The sequence below is a fragment of the Pipistrellus kuhlii genome, unplaced genomic scaffold (genome assembly GCF_014108245.1).
Source record: "Pipistrellus kuhlii isolate mPipKuh1 unplaced genomic scaffold, mPipKuh1.p scaffold_m20_p_6, whole genome shotgun sequence".
In the NCBI taxonomy this organism is placed as follows: Eukaryota; Metazoa; Chordata; class Mammalia; order Chiroptera; family Vespertilionidae; genus Pipistrellus; species Pipistrellus kuhlii.
In genome coordinates this window covers 52709070-52730871 of record NW_023425562.1, presented here as the reverse complement: position 1 = coordinate 52730871, position 21802 = coordinate 52709070, and the positions used below count along the sequence as shown (strand labels likewise).

The 21802-nt window shown below is 47.4% G+C and overlaps 1 protein-coding gene across 1 annotated transcript; it reads left to right on the top strand.

Moving 5' to 3' along the window:
• The first annotated feature begins 3892 nt into the window (after positions 1-3892).
• On the top strand, positions 3893-21121 carry DYNLRB1 (dynein light chain roadblock-type 1). The gene is made up of 4 exons (XM_045574584.1): positions 3893-3919; positions 10474-10549; positions 15948-16115; positions 20685-21121. Exons 1-4 carry the CDS (start codon positions 3908-3910, stop codon positions 20726-20728), a joined length of 300 nt encoding a protein of 99 aa, XP_045430540.1. The 5' UTR covers positions 3893-3907; the 3' UTR covers positions 20729-21121.
• Positions 21122-21802: the final 681 nt, after the last annotated feature.

The following is a 21802-nucleotide window of genomic DNA, read 5'->3' as shown; positions in this document are numbered from 1 at the left end:
ACTATAAAAATTAAAATAGAACCAGGGGAGAGGCTAAGGCAAGAGTGTTTCCTCAAGGCATCCTACAGGTAAGGATGTGGAATTTCTGAATATGCTGATCTGACTGGAGGACAGAAATGGCAGGTTCTGAGGACACTCTCCTGTTTAATCCAATATAAGCAGCTAGAAAACTCTAGCTTCAGTGTGACTAATAAAAAAGGAGAAGAGGTGCCGAAACCGGTTTGGCTCAGTGGATGGAGCATCAGCCTGCAGACTCAAGAGTCCCAGGTTCGATTTCAGTTAAGGGCATGTATCTGGGTTGCCGGCACATTCCCAGTGGGAGGTGTGCAGGAGGCAGCAGATGATTTTCATCGATGTTTCTAACTATCCCTCTCCCTCTCTGTAAAAAATCAATAAAAATAGATTTCTTTTTAAAAAGGAGAAGAGGTGTTCTCCACAGCATGAGGAAATCTTTGGGGAAATAATTGCTCTTACTGACCATTGGATCACCAGCCCTAAATCCTACAAAGAATCAATCTGGGACTCAGCTATGTTGACTGGCTATTTTCCTAACTTTTAGGAAGTGTCAGATTGTATAACACCAGAACAGATACTGCTGTCACTCCTAACCCATTTCACTTGTCAATTCCTATGTGTCTTTAGGGCTTCTTCGTGGACAGGATATTTGGGGGTGGGATTCAAAGGAATTTCTGCGGTTGGCAAGGAGAGGAGGATCTTCAGTAGAGATCTCAGACGGTGTTAGTCTCTTAGCAACAGGTTCCCATTAAGCAAAGATGCTGTGGGCAAGAGGATTTCCTCGAGGCATCCCACAGGTAAGGATGTTGGGGGTTCGCAGTCATACCTGTAGGTCACTGAAAACAGCCATCCTGTTATTTTTCTTCGTTTCTGATTCAGACCTGCTTTTTATTTGTCTTCCCTGTCCTAGCAATCAATACCATGCCTCTATTCACTTAGTCTCAGGACAACTGTCAACACTTACTTCTATGTCCCAAACATAGATATGCTTGCTGCATGCAGCCATTTAGTCATCCTACTCATTCTCAGAGAGGGATAATCACCTATGTTTTACAGATAAGAGAATACTCAGTCATTAACTTCAAGTGTCCACCGCTATTAAGAGGCAAGAGGGCAAAAAAATCCAGACCTGATTCCAAAGATTGCATGGTTAAATGTTTTTGCTGTATGGCTACTCACAAACTGCAATTCTTGGAGTCTTCTATAACTCATTCAGTTGTTCCATCTAATTGGTTTTCAAATCCTACCGGGTCAGCCTCCAAAACTTGGGTCATTTCTCTTAGAGCTGCCTCCATTGCCACAGCCCACATCCTTACTCCTACCCTGGTTCAGTGTAGCAACCTGTCATCGCTTCCATTCTCTCCCTCCTAGTCCCTCTGTGCTGCCTAAGAATGGTCTGTGGGAGACCTCAGTCTCATGCTTCTTCTGTGCTTAAAATCTTAGTGATTCCCCCACTACCACAGAATAAACTCCAGTACTCCACCTGCCACTCAGAGCCAACAACTCTCTCTTAACTCCTCCTTCCCTCTCATTCTGGCTCCAGACCTGTGAATTGGCCAGTTTGTTTTGCTTCTGTGATTGTGATCTCATTAAATCCTTTCACCCCTGAGCCTGGTTCTCCATATATGTAAGATGGTGACGAACCCTTGTGTGCTTTATTTTCTAGGATGTTTTGAGGTCCAGTCTGCAACCCTTAGAGAACAGAGCTGTTGCATGTAGTACAGAGTTCCTGCACACACTTTATTATTTTAAATATATATATTTTACTGATTTTTTACAGAGAAGAAGGGAGAAGGATAGAGAGCTATTATAGAAACATCGACCAGCTGCCTCCTGCACAACCCCTACCAGGGATGTGCCCGCAACCAAGGTACATGCCCTTGACCGGAATCAAACCTGGGACCTTTCAGTCCGCAGGCCGACGCTCTATCCACTGAGCCAAACCAGTTTCAGCTCCTGCACACACTTTACACAGCTTTACCGAATGCTAACATCCTGTATAACTTGGAACAGTTATCAAAACTAATGACGACACTAAACTATGATACAGCCTTAATCAGATTTCACCACTTTTTCCACCAATGACATTTTTCTCAGAATCCTCCAATCTGTGACTTCCTCATTCTTGTCTTTCATGACCTTGACATTTTTTGAAGAGTACTGTCGGATTTTTTATATGATGTCCCTCAAATTTGGTTTGATGTTTTCATAGTTAAGGTCATAGATTTTTGTGAAAAACACTACAGAAATGAAGTGCCCTTAGTGCCTGATAACGGGGCACACATCAATCTATATCTCATCACCAGTAATGTTAACCATAATCCTCAGTTGGTGTCGGCCAGGTTGCCTTACTGTCCTCACTATCCAATCCTTCCAATTGTAAATACAGACACCCTTGGAAGGAGCACCAAATCCCTCCCCAGAGGCTAAAGTAGAATAAAAAAAATGGAATTAGATCATCTGTGTTGAATTTAGCAAGCTCCAGTGCCTCAAGAAAAAGCATTTGTAAAAAGTGATGCTGAGGCTACTGGAGATAGCACGGGCCAGTAACGGGGCACTAGGTTCACTAAATGGCAATTTCCTGCTAGAAAATCCAGTTTGTGGTCTTTGAGAGTAGATAGCCCAAGAATGAAAAAAGGGACAACATAGGGCTTTGGTTTTTTGTTTGTTTTTTAAAATATATCATTGATTTTTCTTTCTTTTCTTTCTTTTTTTTTTTTTTACAGAGAGGAAGAGAGAGGGATAGAGTTAGAAAGATCGATCAGCTGCCTCCTGCACACCCCCCACTGGGGATGTGCCCACAACCAAGGTACCTGCCCCTGACCGAAATGGAACCCAGGACCCTTCAGTCCGCAGCTCCATCCACTGAGCCAAACTGGTTTCAGCATGGGGGGCGGGGACTTTTAAAGGTGCAAAAAGGAGGGAGGTAGCGAGCATAGGTGTGAAGTGGTTTCTTCAAGGTCACATGGGTGGGGCTGAGCTCGGAGTCCTAAGTTGGCCGACTCCCAGGCTAGCCCTAACAACTTCATGTCAGAGCCTGCACGTAACATTTCCAAAGGGGTCGCGCTGGAGAACCCAGAGACGCTTGACTCCACTCCCAACGCCGGCTTTCCAGCATCTTCGGCGCGTGTGGGCTCCGCGCCTCACTCTGCCTCAATATGACAAAGAGAGGATGGGGAGCGTCTCAGCTACTTCCTTCCTCGCCTTCATCATCACCCACCACCCTCCACTCGGGGCTTTCGGAGCCAGCTCAGCCCTCGGGTGAGAGTTGAAAGCCTCTTCCGACAATGCAAACAGGCATCTTTAGGGCACCGCGGGAGTAGGGAATTCTCCGCGCTGCAGCGCTCCTCTGCTTTTCACTTTCCGGGGGCGCAGGGCGAATTCCCACGAGCCCTGGGTCATCTGAGAGCTGCCCGCCCCCTCACGCCGGCTCCTGATTGGTCCCTAGAGCTGTCTGTTTTGACTTGGTGCTCTGCGCAGGCGCGGAAACGCACCGGGCTGGGCAGCGCTGAGGACGCGAAGCTACCCGATCGTTCCGAGATGGTGAGTGTTCTTACAGACCGGCGGCTGGCGGCCGGAAGGTGGCCGAGCGATGCCTCCCCGCTCCTGGCGCCTGGTTTTAGACCCTCCGGGGGCGCCCCAGAGCGCCGGGCAGGAAATCGGGGGGTTTGGGCCCTAGCTGGCTGGAGGGCGGAACGCTAGAGGCGTGGGCCTCCAGACCCTGACGGAGGGGTCTCCGGAGTGGCCAGAGGATCCGGGTTCCGCAGACCGGAAGCGGGAGCCGGGCCTCGGACGGCGTCGGACGACGTCGGACCGCAGGCCAGTGCGTCCCAGCATCCTGGGCCTGGTCGCGCGAGTGTAACAACGAGAACGTTTCCCGGAAGCTTAGTTTATGACAGGCGCTGTACCTTGTTTTGGTTTTTCTCCTCGCCAAGTCTCTGTGAATATAGGTACGACCATTATCCCCACTTTACACACCAGAAATCTGAAGCCTGGAGAAGCCTTGTGCCTTCTCTCAGGAAATGGCGGAGTTGGATTTGAACCCTTGAAACTTGACTCCTGCCTTTCTGTCCGTGTGGTTCTTTCGCGTCGCCGGGACTTGGTGCTTGAATCAGAAAAGGGCGGGGACCACCGGGGATCCCTGCCTTGCTGGCTGGAACTGGGCTCCCTGCGCCTTTATAGGTTTGTTTTTCATGTTTTTAATCCAACTTGTTAAAAAAAAAAAACTCACAAAATTTGAAAAGACCTTTTAAATGTTAAGCCATGTGACTACTACTGTTCAAAACTCTCACTTAAAAATTTAAAGCCTAGCCCTAGCCGGTTTGGCTCAGTGGGAAGAGCGTAGGTCTGAGGACCAAAGGGTTCCGGGTTTGAGTCTGGTCAAGGGCACTTGCCTTGGTTGCGGGCACATCCCCAGTGGGGGGGGGGGGGGGGGTGCAGGAGGCAGCTGATTGATTCTCTTTCATCGATGTTTCTGACTATCCCTCTCCCCTCCTCTCTGTAAAAAATCAATAAAAAATATATTTTTAAAATGTCAAACATTTTCCCATGTCACCCTTGTAGTGTAGCCCAGTTGGTTAAGCCTGGTCCTATGCATGGAAAGTTTACTGGTTTGATTCCCAGTCTGGGCATATGCCCTGGTTGCAGGCTCAATCCCTAGTAGGGGGCATGCGGATGACAGCTGATAGATGTTACCCTCTCACATCGATGTTTCTCTCCCTCTCCCTTTCTCTCTCTAAAATAATAATAAAAATATTTTTTAAATATAAACACTTTTCTATATCACTGTATATAAATCTATATTCTTTTTTTCTTTTTGAAGATTTTTAAAAAATTTTTATGTACAAAGAGAACGTTTTGTCTTAAGATAGATGTCTTGAATGACCCATTCATGGAAGTTCATTTAGTCCAACTTAATGAAATCTATGTCCTGGTGGCACATGTTGAGGCCATATTTCCAGGTCAGACCATGGTGGTTTGAGCAGATGTGGCAAGAATGAGAACCCTGGCTGAATTTCCTCAGAAGGCTCCTGTAGTGGTGCTGGTGACCCATCTTGCTCTCTCTGTAGCAAGAGGCCAAAGGAAAAAGACTACTTTGTTCTTGCATAGTATTCTATTGCTACATGTACATTTAGGTGGTTTACAGTTTTTCACTTCAGTCAATGCTGCTATAACTAATCCTGCCCATTTTATTTTATTACACTCATGATAGTGTTTATGTAGCACAGAGTCTTAGGAGTGGTACTTCTGGCATGCATAGTCTACGTTTTGGTAGAATCTGCCAAGTTGCCCTTTAGAAAAATGATCATCCATAATTCTCACCAGTTTTACTCCACCACACAACTATTTTCATCTCTATGTTGTTCTTCCTCCTTGCTCATATATGCATATTTTTCAAGATGTACATACTAACTTTTCTTTTTCATTTGTTTTAATCTTTTTGCATCATCTTTGCGATGAATTTTTGTGTGCAGTGTAATCAGTGAAATAGCTGTACTATAATTTGCCAAACCATTCCCCTAGTGTCATTAGTAGAGATAATGCTGTGATAAATGCCTATAGTTGTGTAGATTTTGTTTTATTATTTTTTTAATTATTAGATTATTTCCTTAAACAAAAGTCTCAGGAAAGGAAATTCCGAGGCAAAAGGACCAACCCTTTATGATTGTTACAATAGTGTTATCCCATAGCTTTTCCAGAGGGTCTAATTGCTTTTGTACCAATTTTGCCATAACATTGCAAACAGTGAAAAAAAAGTTACCTTAGCATTGCTATAATTTTTCACTTCTTTATTTATAGGGAACAGTTGAACATTTTTCTATGTGCTTGTAATTTATCTTACTTTTTATTTATTTACTTAATTATTGATTTTAGAGAGTAGAAGGGAGAGAGAGAAGCATTGATATGAGAGAGAAACATAGATGGGTTGCCTCCCACACGTAACCTGACCTGGGTGTGTGCCCTGACTGGGATTCGAACTGGTAACCTCCTGGTATATGAGTCCATGCTCAACACTGAACCACACCTGCTAGGCTTGTGTTATGTTTTGGAATTGCTCTTTTGTCCATTATTTGATGCAGATGTTTTTCTATCCTTTTGATTCATTTTGGTTTTATAAAAATTCAAATTTTTGCCCAGCTAGGGTGGACAGATAGTTGAGAATTGTCCTGTGAACCAAAAGGTTTCAGGTTCGATTCCTGTTCAGGGTGCATGCATATATGCATACAATATTCTTGTTTGATTACTTCCCACCCACCCTCCCTGCCTTCTCTCTGAGATTTCACACTCCATTCCATGACTCCATGTCTCTAGATCCACTCTGTTCATCAGTTTATTTTGTTACTTAGATTCCACATATGAGAGAAATCATGTGATACTTTCTCTGACTGACTTATTTCGCTTAGCATGATACTCTGAGGTTCCTCCATGCTAGGGGTGTCGAACTCAATCAGAGAAGGGGCCAAAATCTAAAATCCAGCCTAAATCGCGGGCCGAATGGTTTACTGAACAGTCATAAACTGTCATTGTGATGGAAACGCAGCGGAGTGCAGTGATGACAGCGCGATGTGGGCCACATTGCAAGGCCTGGCGGGACGGATTTGGCCCGCGGGCCTTGTGTTTGACACATGTGCTCCATGCCGTCTCAAAGGCTGAGAGATTCTTCTTTTTTACTGCTGCATAGCATTCCATGGTATAAATGTACCACAGCTTGTTTATCCACTCATCTCCTGGTGGGCATTTGGGCTGTTTCCAGATCTTAGCTATTGTAAATTGTGCTGCTATGAACATAGGGGTGCATCCATTCTTTCTGATTCATTTTTCAGGTTTCTTGGGATATATTCATAGCAGTGGGATCACTGGGTCAAATGGCAGTTCCATATTTAATTTTCTAAGGAAACTCCATACTGTTTCCCGTAATGGCTGCACTAGACTGCATTCTCAGCAGCGTGCAGGAGGGTCCCTTTCTCCAGTCCTCGCCAGCACGTGTCGTTCGTTGATTTGTTGTGATAGCCATTCTGACAGGTGAGGTGATACCTCTCGTTTTCATTTGCATCTCTCTGATGATTCATAACTTTGAGCATTTTTTCACATGGCTCCTGGCCATCTGTATGTCCACTTTGCATAAGTGTCTATTTAGGTCCTTTGCCCATTTTTTAATTGGATTGTTTGTCTTCCTTTTGTTAAGTTGTATGAGTTCCTTTTATATTTTGGACAGTAACCCTTTATCGGATGTATCATTGCCAAATACGTTCTTCCATACAGTGGGCTCCCTTTTCGTTTTGTTGATGGTTTCTTTTGCTGTGCAGAAACTTTTTATTTTGATGCAGTCCCATTTGTTTATTTTTTCTTTTGTTTCCTTTGCCCCAGGAGATGTATCCATAAATACACTGCTAGAAGAGATGTCTGAGATTTTGCAGCCTGTGGTTTCTTCCGGGATTTTTATGGTTTCACAACTTATGCTTAAGTCTTTTATCATTTTGAGTTTATTCTCTTTTTTTTTTAAATATATTTTATTGATTTTTTACAGAGAGGAAAGGAGAGAGAGAGAGAGTTAGAAACATCGATAAGAAAGAATCATCGATCAGCTGCCTCTTGCATGCCCCATACTGGGGATGTGCCCGCAACCAAGGTACATGCCCTTGACCGGAATCGAACCCGGGACCCTTCTGTCCGCAGGCTGATGCTCTATCCACTGAGCCAAACCGGTTTCAGCTTGAGTTTATTCTTGTGTATGATATAAGTTGTTGGCCAAGTTTCATTTTTTGCATGCATCTCTCTAATTTTCCCAACACCATTTATTGAAGAGACTGTCTTGACTCCATTGCATGCTCTTGCCTCCTTTGTCAAATATTAATTGAGCATAATGGCGTGGGTCAATTTCTGGGGTCTCTGTTCTGTTCCATTAATCTATATGCCTATTCTTAAAAATTAAAGAAAGGTTGACTTTCTATTATTTGTTTTTTGCCTGTCAGATTAGCAAAGAAACTTGGCAATACTGATCATCGCTATTCCTTGAACATGCCACGTTTGTTCCCATTTCTCTGCCTTTGTTTTCATACTGTTGCCAGCCAGGGTGGCAGCCCGGGCTCTCCTGCCTCATTGGCTGCAGGACTCCTGGTCACTTGTTGATTAAAGTTCTGCCTGAATCTGAGCTCCTGGAGGGCAAGGTCCTCATCAGTTGTGGTCAATGGTATGCTCACCTCTTCTCTTGACCTATGTGTCCATGGGCAAAACTCTTCTTTCTGAACTTCAGTTTCTTTATTGTAAAGTGGAGATCATACTCACTATGGAAGGGTCAGTGTCTGTAAATATTCATCCCAATATCTGACCTGCATCAGGTACTGAATAGGTCATCATATACTTACATGTCCTTCCTTTTTTGGTAAATGTATATTTCCTATGAATAGATATTCCATAATTTACTTTGTCTTTTCCCTAATTATTGGGTACTTCCAGCTTTCTGGTGTTTTTTTAAAATATTTTTTTGTTTTGTTAATCCTCACATGAGGATTTTTTTTCATTGCTTTTCAGAGAGAGTGGGAGAGAAAGGAGGAGAGGGAGAGAGATAGAAACATCGAGGTGAGAGAAGGCATATCGACTGGTTGCCTTCTGCACATGCCCTTGACCACTAAGCCACACCAGCCATAGCTCTTTCTGCTTTTTTGCTAATGTTGATGTCACGAACGTCTTGCTGTGTTCTTCTGGATTATTCCTTAGAATGAATTTATAGGAAGGTCACCGGGTCAGACTGAGGACTGTGTGGTATTGACTACTATCGTACTTTCCACTCTTCTCCAGAATAGTGCATGGGAGGAGCTCAGAGACAGTTTGTGGAGTGAGCGATGATCTCATCCATACATGACCCGCTGTACTTTATTCTCATGTAGCTCGTCCTTTTACACAGGCTCCCGGTTTTAGAGGCAACAGACTATTTGCCATTATGTAGGAGGAATTCGTTTGCCCTTCTCTCCAGCATTTGAGAGTATTACATCAGAGGGGCGTGGATGGCAGTGCCTGGATTGTTGTTAGCCTTGAACCTACTAGAAAGACAATTCATTGTGCTGTTTCCATCCACTGTTTGGAAACTCCTCCTCCCAGGCCTACTCATTAGCTTCTGAGGGTGGGAACCACTCTGATGGGAGAATGGCACCGCTGTTTCCAACATGGTCCCGCTCTCAGGCTTTGGGGAGCTCTGGACCTGTCTGAAGGGGCCTCCAGAAAACACACACTTCAAGGCCAGTTCCCGTCCACCGGAGGAGTTAGGCTACTTCAGTGGAGCAGTTGTTTATTGAGTCCCTATTCTGCACGCCATTCTAGGGACTCTTCAGTAATAAAATACCTGATGCATCAGCAGAGAGGTACAGTTTAAGAGTTTGCAGAGTCAGAAGTAGCGGACTCCACTGAGTTGGGGATCAATAAAGGCTTTTGGAGGGAGCAATGGTTTAGGTCAGTGGTTGGCAAACTCACTAGTCAACAGAGCCAAATATCAACAGTACAACGATTGAAATTCCTTTTGAGAGCCAAATTTTTTCAACTTAAACTTCTTCTAACGCCACTTCTTCAAAATAGACTCGCCCAGGCCGTGGTATTTTGTGGAAGAGCCACACTCAAGGGGCCAAAGAGCTGCATGTGGCTCGTGAGCCGCAGTTTGCCGACCACGGGTTCAGGTGGTCTAGAAGAATTTGTCAGATCTCAGCAGAGAAGAGGCCTTGTTAGGGTAAAAAGGCATGGACACAAGGAGGTGTGCCATGTAGATGGAGAGTGGAGGAAAAGCTAAAAGATGTGAATATTAATAGAGAATGCCTTGCATGGCAGGGTGAGGAGCCAAATGTCTGATGGTCCCTCTGTTAATGATTCTGTGTGCCAGAGCATCCCCTGACTAGTTTCTGGAGAATCAGGATTAAAGAGGCCCTGCCCAGGCACATTCCTGTGGCTCTGAGCCAGGCATCACACTGTCTCCGATGCTGGGTTTTTAAGTCACTGAGTCTATCCTCATGGGGTCGTTTTGTTTCCTTGGAATGTTTTCAGTTGTGCTGTTTGGGCTACAAATAGCAGGTTTCTCCTTCCTGTAGACACCCCTGCTTGGGTTTTCTCAGGCCGTCGGCGTCCTGTCTGCCAGGTACAGCAGATCCATGAGTCACGGATGTGTCTGTACTCTCAGGAATGGTGTTTATATTCTGCTCCCAAATAGCTGAGGCAGGAGGGAGGATGGTGCCTGGTCGGCAAAGGGCCAAGAGGAGCCCTGCCCATCCTGGGGGTGTGAGTAGGTGATTTAGGCGCTGGGAGTGGCTTGGGGACCGCTCTAAACAGAGCTGGGCGCTTTGAGGAAGTGCCACGTGCCCAGGTGTTCCTTGTTTGTTGTTGGAAGACGAATGTGTGACTCATCTGTCAAGGGTATGAATGAATTAACCCAGCCTTCCTGGCCCTTCCTAACCTTGATCTTGTTCTATCTGGCAGGCAGAGGTGGAGGAGACACTGAAGCGACTTCAGAGCCAGAAGGGAGTGCAGGGAATCATCGTGGTGAACACAGAAGGTACACCCCGCTCCGACCATGTGCAGGCAGGCCCAGAAAACAGCCCAGACACAGCATAGCCCACTTGCTGTTTACTAAGCCCCTTCATGTACATGAATTTTCACTTTTTTTTTTTTTTAACACCTCAAGTGTCCTAGCACTATTATTGAAATTCTAAATTTTAAAAAAGGAAAATTTCACTCAGATCCACTGCCCTGACAGGTCATATTTTTTCAGTATACCATGTTTTTTTCAACCCTCGCTCAGGTGCATTTTCTCTTGGTCATAATTATAGTTATTCCTCCTTTGCATATGTTTACTCATGAGGTTTATGTGTTTTGCTTCATGTTTTACATAAACAGTTTTTTTTAACTGCCAGTACAATTTTTTTTTTTTAATACATATTTTACTGATTTAAGAGAGAGAGGAAGAAAGGGATGGAAACATCAATGAGAGAGAAACATGGATGGGTTGCTTCCTGCATGCCTCCAACTGGGGATCAAACTGGCCACCTCAACCACTGAGCCATGCTGGACAGTGTTTATTAATGATCCATTTATGTTGTTTCTAGATGAAGCCATGCTTTTGGCTAGGTAGTACTCTTGGTCAACTTCTTGGTGCCTGTAGCTTTTCCCTTCTTTTCTGGAACATTCTTTCCACAACTAGAAGAGTACAGATAACCGATTTTCTCAAGCTGCTATAGACCTGGCAAAGAGGGAGACTGACATTTCTCACACACTTACATGTGGTGCTTTACAAACATTCCGTTTTATTTCTCCCTTAAAACAGCCCTTTTGCCTCCATTTTGCAACGGAGAAAACTGAGTCTAGAAATTCAGTTGATTTGCCTGCCATTGCAGAGCCACGGTTCATCCCAAGTCTGTCTGAATGCAGTTGTGCTCTTCCTCTCCTTCCTGTGCAGGACCAGGGAGTGGCTGTAGGTCTCCAGCTCAGGGCCACCCGCTGGCCTCCCTCAGTTCTGTGGTTCAGTGTATTCTTTCCTCTCTGATTTATTCCTAAAGGGCCCCCGGGTGTATGCACTGTCATGCTGGGCCTTGCTTTGGAAAGGCAGAATTCTCAACAGTGCCTGCTTCAGGAGAGCAGGATGAAGGTGGCAGAGTGGAGGTGGCGTGTCCTCAGTTAGAATGTTGTTTTCCAAGTAGACCATGGCCAGCCCAGAGTTAGGCAGGATGCTCCCCAGCTTGGTCAGTTCTAATTAGACCATGTGGTCATTGGTTCAGAGGAGGAGCCGGTTAGGAGCCCTCCGGACGGTGGGCGGCCAAAGCAGGTCCCAGGTTAGGTGCTGCGATCCGCTGGCGGGCCGGGCTTCCCTTCTCTTCAGACCTCCCCTCCCCGCACGGCGCGGTTGGTCTGAGACCTGAAAGGCTGTTCCTGTATCCCTCAGGGAGAGACCGTCTTCTGTCTACTGTGACTGGACTTTTTTTTTTTAATCTCCTCTCAGGGACATGCTTTCGTTGATTTTAGAGAAAGAGAAAAGGAGGGGGGGGGGAGACACATTGATGTGAGAGCGAAACATCAAACATTGTCTCCTGCATGTGCTCATCTGGGGATTTAATCCGCAATCAGGGTGTGTGCCCCGATTGGGAATCGAACCCACATCCTCTCAGTGTACAGGACAGCACTCCAGCCATCTGAGCCACACTGGCCAGCACTGGGCCTGCACATTTTGACCCCAAATGGGAGGGAAGAGCCTCAGAAGATGACTCCTCAGCTGGGACCCCCCTAGGCCTTCACTGATATTTGCAAACCATAAGCCTGCATTCTTGCCTTAAAGCTGCCCAAAAGTTGAGTTTTTCATTAGGAAAGTGTAGCACCAGCTGCTTATCTTTTGATACTTATGAGCACTTTTTTATGTACTAATGTGACAATATGGCACAGTGGTTAAGAATATGGAACAGGGCCGTTCCTGTTTGGCTCAATGGATAGACGTCGGCTTGGGGACTGAAGGGACCCGGGTTCGATTCCGGTCAAGGGCATGTACCTTGGTTGCGGGCATATCCCCAGTAGGGGGTGTGCAAGAGGCAGCTGATTGATGACTCTCTCTCATCGATGTTTCTAGCTCTCTATCTCTCTGCCTTCCTCTCTGTACAAAATCAATAAAATATATTAAAAAAAAAAAAAAATGGAACGGGGAACCAGACAACCTGTATGTAAATCCTGACTCTACCTACTTATCTGGAAATCTTGAACAAGTCACTTAACCTCTCTCTTTCAGTTTCTCATCAGTAAAATATAATCATATGACTTCTTTAGCATAGTGTCTGATATGTAGTAAGTGCCGTATAAATGTTAAAATCATTCTGTGTGTTTCTTTTTATGTTCCATTCATAGAACTCGCTCTTCGAACTCTCATTCACATTTCTCACAGGGACCCCGCAAGTCAGGGTGTTTGCCCGTTTTTCAGATGAGAAAACCGAAGCAGCGCCAGCTGGTTTGGCTCGGTGATTAAAGCATCAGGGCCCATGGACCAATTGAGAGGCAACCAATCGATGCCTTTCTCACATCGATATTTCTCTCTCTTCTCCCCCTCTCCTCCATTTCATTCTTTCTTAAAAAAAAAAAAAAAAAAAAAAAAAAATCAAAGGGAAAATATCGTCGGGTGAGGATTAAAGGGGCAAAAAGACCTGAAGCCGAGAGAGGCGAGGTGACCTGCCCAAGGTCACCCCGCTGTTTTTGGGGTCCCCCGAACTCACTGCTCATGGGCCTTTAAGTCCTTTGGAAGCTTCTAGCTAAGGATGGTTCAGCTCAGCTGCCTTTCCCATGGGCTGCCTTCCCTGACCACCAGCCCAGAAAGACTGTTCTTGCCCCTGAACTCATGACACACCCTGTTTCAGTCACTTACCAACCACCTACCACTGCTTTTTGACATTTCTATGTTGAGCAAATACAAACATATTTCATTATAAACGTGTGAGGTTAGGCAGACTTTGCAAGAACTTCAGGAACATTCCGTTCCATTTCTACCTCCAGATCCCCTACTGTCCTCGGCTGCTACCTACACAGGCAGAATAAACGACTGAATGTACATGCTCCATGGGGTCAGGGTTTGTCTCGTGTTCACTCACTGTGTCTCCAGCACCTGAGCTTGTGCTTAAGACCTGTGTTAAGTTTTGTCAGTGTAGGTGTTGATTGATGGAGCCGGGTTAGGTCTATGCAGCCTGACAGATCTGAGCCTCAGGTTAGAGTTGTGCCTCCCTGGCACCAGCCAGCTCCACAGGCTGCGCAGTCTCTGTGAAGGCAGTGGCTTGGGGTAGCGGCCTAATCATTGAGGTATCTTTGAAGTAGCCCCAGCTCTGGCATCCTAAGAGTCTGGCATTCTATGATCTGATTCCCTTATTTGAAATTCTCCCCAGTTCTACCCCACTGCCACACCTTCATGTTTTCTTAGGTTTTAAAATGAGCCAACAAGTGGTTAGATCTGTGTCTCCTTTACACATCCTCTCACTTGGTGTGACTTCTCATTTTTCAGCAACAATAAATTCTTTTTTTTTTTTAATATATTTTATTGATTTTCCAGAGAGAGGAAGGGAGAGGGATAGAGAGCTAGAAATGTCGATGAGAGAGAAACATCGACCAGCTGCCTCCTGCACACCCCCTACCGGGGATGTGCCCACAACCAATGTACATGCCCTTGACCGGAATCGAACCCAGGACCCTTCAGTCCGCAGACCGACGCTCTATCCACTGAGCCAAACCGGTTTCGGCAGCAACAATAAATTCTTAATGCAGTGTTTCTAAGGACACTAGCGAACAAATCAGACCTGGTCCTGACTAGGGATGAACATATTGATCACTTCCATAAAGGTGTGATGTCAAACTCAACTAACTGCTGCGAAGGAAAATGGTGTGGTCCTGGGATGGCAGAATGGGGCACTGACCATATCTGGGGTGGGTGGAGCCACCAGGAGGTGGAGACTTGAGGGGCCAGTGGGAATTGTGAGAGAACAGGCGAAGAAAGGAAAGTTCCAGTCAGAGGAACTGAGAGAAGGTGCCCTTGCAAAACATTCTTAAACCACATTTACTCCCCACAGCAGCACTTTGAAGCACATGCTTTTACGAATGAGGAAATAGAATAGAATAAACCACTTGTTTAAGGCCACATTGCTATGATGGGACAACACAGTGTATAAGTTCAGGTCATCAGATTTGAGAGTTCCTACTCAGTCCTATCACCCCAGTTGCTCATACTGTGATTCTTAGAAAAGTCCAGAATCAAGCAAGGCCCTGGTGGGCACCTGGTTGCCAGCTAGGACCCAACAGCACCCCTGGTAACCTAGTTGTCTTATCTCTTAAAGGAAAATGATCACTACAACTTGTTCCCATGATTTCACTTGGCTCAAACAGCCTCACTGACTCAGCTGCCTCTCTGCCACTGTGTCATCTTCTGCCTCCCCTTGTGCTCCTGGCCCTGAGAAGATGAGGCTGGGCCAGGTCTGCCACTCATGGAGAGGCCTGAGGGTGACTGCCTTTGGCTGATCTTTAGGCTGGGTCCCAAATCCAGCCACTTATGGGTGAGGAGCCACTTGTGCCATAATCCTCCACGTATCTGCCAGCTGTGTGCGCCTGGAGCCTCAGTGACGGAGCTTCTGTGGGCATGTCAGTGACTCATAGGCACCTGAGGACCCAGTCACGGCCTGAGGTCACTCCAGCTGAGGCCATTCTGCACCTCCATGAAAATGGGCACTGCCTGTGAGGGAGATCCATGGAATAGTTCATCACAAGGAAACAGTATTTAAAACAGAAAAGGCTTAAAGGACAATGGTGTTCATTGAACAGTAATTAAGTAAAAACCCAGTCTTAGTAGAGGCATGCTGAATTCAGAGAAATGACCATTTTGTGGTCTCTTTGGAAGCAGTAACAATGCTCTTTACAAGGTGTACGCGGACAAAGAAATGGGCTTTAATTTTCACGTGTACAGACTGTGTGTGCACTAGGCCCCTCTTGGGGGGCATAGGAACAACACACTACTGATGGTTATGTCTTGGCAGAAGCTGACCTTTTCCTACTCATTTGTGTTTCAAGTTATGTAAGTGCTGTCCTCCTTGTTCAGATTCTAAGTGCTCTGAATGATGGTCTTCTGATTGCCAGAAACTAGTTAGGACCATGGAGCCCAGCAGTAGAGCCAGCAGGCCCGGCCCCCGCTTCTCTGCTGTGTGACCATAGCAGGTCACCTCACTGCTCAGAGTTGCTTTTGCCTCATTGGCAAGTGAAGATGCTGACACCACCCCCAGAGTGGTTCTGGGACTTTGAGGGAAGTGCTCAGCACTGCCTGCCAAGCTTTCAGTTCAGTGGCATTGATTGTTAGCTGCCAGTCCAGGACGCTAGAACTAGGGTGTGGGGTTGGGAACTGGACAGAAAGGCCTCAAAGTCCGCTCAGTCTCTGTCTGCCCTTCACACAGGCATTCCCATTAAGAGCACCATGGACAACCCCACCACCACACAGTACGCCAACCTCATGCACAACTTCATCTTGAAGGCCCGGAGCACCGTGCGTGAAATTGACCCCCAGAATGACCTGACTTTCCTTCGGATTCGCTCTAAGAAAAATGAAATTATGGTTGCACCAGGTAAGAGGTCTTCCGTGTCCCCTCTTAGGATCAGACTATCACTACTGCTCATCAGGAAGGCTTAGCACGTTGGTGTCTCCTCAGGCTCCACAGAAAAGCCTGAGGAGTTGAAGGTGCACAGTTGGTTGCCTCGCTGCCTGTCCATTCTCTGGCCGGCATCCCCGACAAATACTCATTTGCAGTGACGGTGGGTCAGACCTTCTCCTGGTTCCGGGCCTAGGAGGGGAACCCTGGGCTCCTGGGGGAGATAGACACGTAAGCATGACACAGTGTAACCCTCACCTTGACGGGACATGCGAGCGCTTGGGAACAGACGGGTGTGACTAGCTGCTTGGCACAGTCAGCAGGGACTTCCCAGTTCAGCTGACTCTCGAGGGTATGGAACAGTGTAAGCCAGGTGGATGGGCGAGAAACCTAGGATTGAAAGAAAAAGACACATAAGCATTCCAAAGCAAAAGGCAAACATGCTGTATAGGCTTTTATGTTTGAAAAAATGTTCACTTATCCACTTCTAAAGGATAGTTCTGTCTCTGGGCCTCATACAGCCAGCTTTTCCTCCAGCGTTGGAACCAGTCGCTGTTTCTGTTCCACGTGAAGTGCTTGGCTTGCATTTGGGGTTGTGTGGTGCACACAGCATAGGGTCATTCTCAGGGTGGTGAGATGCTCATCCTGGGCGGATCCCTCGGCCGGGGACTGCAGGAGGGAAGAGCAGGGGCACCGTCCTGCCTCACCTCACTCCGCACTCAGACAGGAGTGGTGGACAGCTTCTCCAGGACTTTCCGTTGTGGTTAATCCTCTCCTGAAGGTACTCTTTCCATTGATTTTTAGAGAGAGCAGAAGGAAAGGGGAGAGACAGAGAGAAACATCAGTATGAGAGATACATGCCTCTCACATTTCCCTTGACCTGCACCAGGGATTGAGCCTGCAACTGAGGCACGTGCCCTTGACTGAAATAGAATCCCCAATCCTTCAGTCTGTGGGCCGACTCTCTAACCACTGAGCCAGACTGGTTAGGGCCAGGACTATTTTTGCATTGCTACTTCTCGCTCTCCCTCTGTTTTCTGGCTGAGCCACATTGCTGTGTGCATGAGCTGATTGTGCACCTGATGAGGCAGGTGGGCTGTGGGGCAGTTTGTCTAGGCACCAGAATATATGTCTGGAGGAGTGGGAGGTGAGATGTTTGATCCAATTTAAAAAAGGCCTCAAATGCAAAACTTGACCCTGTGAGCAGGAGGCAATGTGACTGGGACTGGGACCTAGATGAAGAAGGCTGTGGAGGCTAGGGGCACTGGATGCCCTGGTTTGGCAGACAGATGGCAAAGAGAGTGGCTATAGAATTCTGGGGTGATTAGAGGGTGTCACCCACTCGCAGCAGCAGAGCCATATTGGTTCTGATCCCAGGCCTGTTCCAGCCCAGTCTGGCATCTTGGAAGGATGTGAAGGAGGGAACCAGAGAGCCAGTCACAGGAACCACAATCCCCCTGGGACACTTCCTGAAGGGGTGGGGACAAAGTAGGTCTACCCCAGAAAGGAATAAAGGATAAGATGCTGTACACTGTTTATCAGTTCAATCACTGTCTCTGATTCTGTCAGAGAAAACAAACAGATTGTAGCCGGCAAGAGTTCATTTTCCCAACTTTAGCTCTTAATGATTGTGACCTTAGACAAGTCAGAGAACATTCTGAACCTCTGTTTTCACATCGGTAAAGTGTCACTTAGGGGGCTGTGCTGCTCTGGTCCTCTGAGACACCCCATCTGGTTGAGTATGTTGGCGGGGGGTGGACAGAAAGGCTCAGAAGCAGATGGAATTTCTCCCAAGGTTCATGCTGTGCGACTATAGATACCTCTACTTCCCTGAAAATTAGGCTGGGAATGGTTCCTTACTGATCCTGCACATTGAGCAGTATACATGGGACTCTCAGCGTGAGGCAAGTACAAATGGCGCCATCTCTAAATCAGCCAGGCCCCATGGACAGGAAGCTTCCAAGAACGGCTCCTCTGGAGCAGAGTTATCTGAAAGCTCCGAGCCACTCTCCCCGTCTCAGCAGCGAAGGCATCTACAGCCTGCCCTGAGGGACCCGGACTTTCAGAGCACAGGGGTGCAGTGAGTGCTGGAGTCCGTTAGAGCTTCCCTTTGGCGCACAGGCCCCACATCCCCTCAGCCTTGTCAGTGGAGGCAGGAGGAAGTGGCCCGGTGACATAGAGCCTGCAGGGAGGGTATGCATGCTCTCACTTGCTCACATCCTCCTGGGCCCACACACACGTCGTTATACTGGCCAGATGAGTGACTTTTCCCGGTTGCCTTAAATACAGTGAGTGTTCCTTCTGAGCACCCTGACCGCTTCTCCAGCCACCCGCTGCCTCAGAGCCTCTCCCCGGGCCTCACTCAGCCGTCCTGCTGCTGGCGGCACTGCCGTCCTACCTTCCCACTTGGCTGACCAGCCCCCTTATCTGCATTTTTAATTCTGTCGCCACTAGACAGTTTCCAGAGTACAGAAACTTGTGAAGACATTTGACAAATATTTGTTGAATAAATAAATGAAAGACTTCCTAAACTTCCCTCCATGGCTACATCCCACTGTGGGGTTGGAGGTGGGTCAGCAGTGGAGATGGGGATCAGAGATGTCCGAGGGACACGCTATTTAGGATGAAAACCTGTGATTTGACATATTGATACAACCACTTTGCTAGGGCAAGAAAAAAATACTGCCAGGAGCCACTGAGCAGAGCCTCTGAGACATTAGGGCTGGATCACCTTCGATGGCCATGAGCACAGGCCCCATGGGGCAGCGCCCGGCACAGAGCAGCCTGGCTGCTGTGCGTTTTCAAGGCGGGTCCTTCCTGGTCTGTAATTAGCACCCATCTTGTGGGAGCAGCCCGGAGCAGCCCTGCCCAGGAAGGAGGTTCATGTCCCTTTCCTCCCACCTAAGCTTCCTCATTGACCAAACTGAGAGACCAAAAGTAGCAGCAGGTGGTGTGAGACAGTGTGGGTCTCCGCATTCGTACCAAATTTCACCCCATCTGGCCCAGAAAATAGCCCACATGAAGAGATGTTTTCAGACAGACTTGGTTTCCACTTGTTAACCTCCCTGATGTAAAGCTGAGTTGACAGCATAATCAAACTTTAAAACTCTGCTTCCCTTAAAGCACTTGGAGTGATATTATTGAATTAGAGCTTTTTTTTTGGAAGAAAGGACACTAGTATATCGGTGGCTTTCATTGTTTTTATTAGTAAGTGGTTGTTTACTTAAACAGATTGCTTAGTCATGAAACTATTAGTCATGTAAAAATCTGCTTCTTCCCAGTCCCATCAGCTAGCCATCCTGGGAATCAGGAGCTTTGGGCTTACACCAGCGGACACGAAGCATGTGGGCCCGTGGTCCGGCCGTTTCGCTTCTGTTCAGCAGGGCGGTCAGACCCAACCACCACACCTCACATTTTCGCCTGGGCTTGAGCAAGATATTTAACTCTCTGAGCCGCAGTATGAAATGAGAAAGCACTAGTTCCTGCCTCACAGAGTGAGTGAGGATTCATTGAGATGCCAATATAAGAAGTGGTTGGCCAGGACTGGCCACATGGAAGATAATTAAGGGCAAAGTTGAAACACTGCCTCTCCAATTTCTTCTATAAAAACGAGGAGCAGTCAGACTCAGCCCTGAGGCCTTGAACTTGCAATGATTCCATAATGGACATTCCTCATTTCGGGGTGGGACCCGCAGAGCTTTGGCCCCCTCTGATCGGTGCCTTTGAAACGTCCTCAGCCTGTGACAGACTCACATCCACCCCAGAGAAGTGGGGTTGGAGTTGGCGTCTCTCTTTGACACTGATTTGCTGGGTGACCTTAAACAGCAGAACCTGCAGCTCCAGTGTCACCTAGGAATTCATTAAAAATACGGGTTCTCGCCCAGGGGCAGTGGTTAGAGCATTGGTCCGGGCACCAAAGGGCCATGGGCTTGGTTTCCTGTAATAGGCATGGACCTGGGTTGCAGGTTTGATTCTCGGCCCCAGTTAGGTTGCATGCAGGAGGCAACCAATCCATGTGTCTCTCTCACATGACTGTTTCTCTCTCTTTTCCTCTTCCCCCTCTCGCTTCCCTTCACTCTTTCAGAAAATCAGTGGAAAAAATTCCCTCGGGTGAGGATTAACTTAAAAAAAGGAGGTTGTTGGGCTCTCCCTCCGACTGACTGAATCCAAAGAGCCTGGGGTAGGGCTTGGCAGTGTTTGTTTGACCGGCCCTCAGGTCACTCGGGTGCCCTCCGTTTTGAGAACCACTGGCAATTTACTCAAACTCTCCGAACCTGAGTCTCCTCACCCACAAAACAGGGATGGTGTCCTCCCTCCCCGTTGGCACCAGGCAGGTTAGAGAAGAGCATGCGCTCAGGGTCGCTGCCGGGTCTCCCGCCGGCGCCCCCACAGGAAACCTGCCCCACCTTCTGCTGCCCGGCAGCTGGACGTGTATTCACCCACTGCCTTCTATGGCCGGTGGTTAATCATCCATTTCCTTTCTAGTGTTTTTTTCCTCACGTTTAACATTAAGTAATTTGTGTTTTCTTTTTTCTTCTTTTGTAGATAAAGACTACTTCCTGATTGTGATTCAGAATCCAACTGAATAAGCCACTCTCTCTCAGCTCCACGCATCACTCCTTAATTTAATGCCCCCAAGAATCAGAGTGTTAATCATGTCAACCAGCTGGCAGGTGGAAGCCACCTCCGAGCCCCTGTGGACCGACCGACCGACCCAGTGACCGGACCGACCGACCCAGTGACTGGACCGACCGACCCAGGGACCGGACCGACCGACCCAGGGACCGGTGTGGCCGCAGCGCCCGCCGCCCGCCCCCAGGCACCCCTCTGCTGGCCGGCACCCTGACTCCCCGGAGGCCTCTCCCTCACTCCAAAAACAAGAGCTTGTGAGAGGCCCACACCCTGCTTCCTCCTGACGTTCAGTTCACTTTGTTGCCCTTGGAAAAGGCTGCTTTTCTTTAACTAAAAATAACTGAAGCGTGCCCGGTTGTGTTTCTTTAAATACCAGGCGGGGAGGCCTCCCTCTTCCTGGGCCATCATGTGGTCGGAGGCTGAGGGAGCCCTGCTGCCGGTCTGGCCTCCCACAGCCCGAGAGGCTTGCTCCTCACTGCCCCTGTGGCCATACCTGCTGAGCTGAACCTGGTTTATAATTGGTGCCCTCGTTTCTGGGTCCCTAGCCACCCCTTTTATCATTTATCACTCCCACCATTGTCTTTGGGGTTGGTTTGTTTAATCCTTACCCAAGGGCATACTTAGGGAGAGGATGGGGGAGAGAAATAAATAAATCGTGTTTGATTGGTGGCCTTACAGATGCTCCCTGATGGGATCAAACCCACAACCCAAATAAGCCACTCTGGGCAGGCTCCCACCACGATTGTTTGGAAAGATTTTTTTTCTGTTATACTGCCTTGGGGAAAGGAAAGAAGTAATATGTGTCGAGAGCCCAGAATATACCTAGTGGGTTATATACCACATCCTCACAATACCCCACAGACAGGATCTCAAAGCCATCTTAAAAACGAGGAAATTGGGGTCTAGAGAATGCCTTGGCCAAGGTCTCACAGAGAGGGAGCACAGGTATTTGACTCCGAAAGTTCTGTTCTTCTGAACTGCCTTCCCAAGAAATTCTGGGTGGTCCCATTCACCTGAGTGAGCTAGTCACA

Bases quoted from the DNA above. Each gene is read 5' to 3' on its own strand.
- DYNLRB1 (XM_045574584.1), top strand. The intron at 10,550-15,947 runs GTACACCCCGCT...CCCTTCACACAG, and splicing joins CATCGTGGTGAACACAGAAG to GCATTCCCATTAAGAGCACC. The intron at 16,116-20,684 runs GTAAGAGGTCTT...CTTCTTTTGTAG, and splicing joins TGAAATTATGGTTGCACCAG to ATAAAGACTACTTCCTGATT.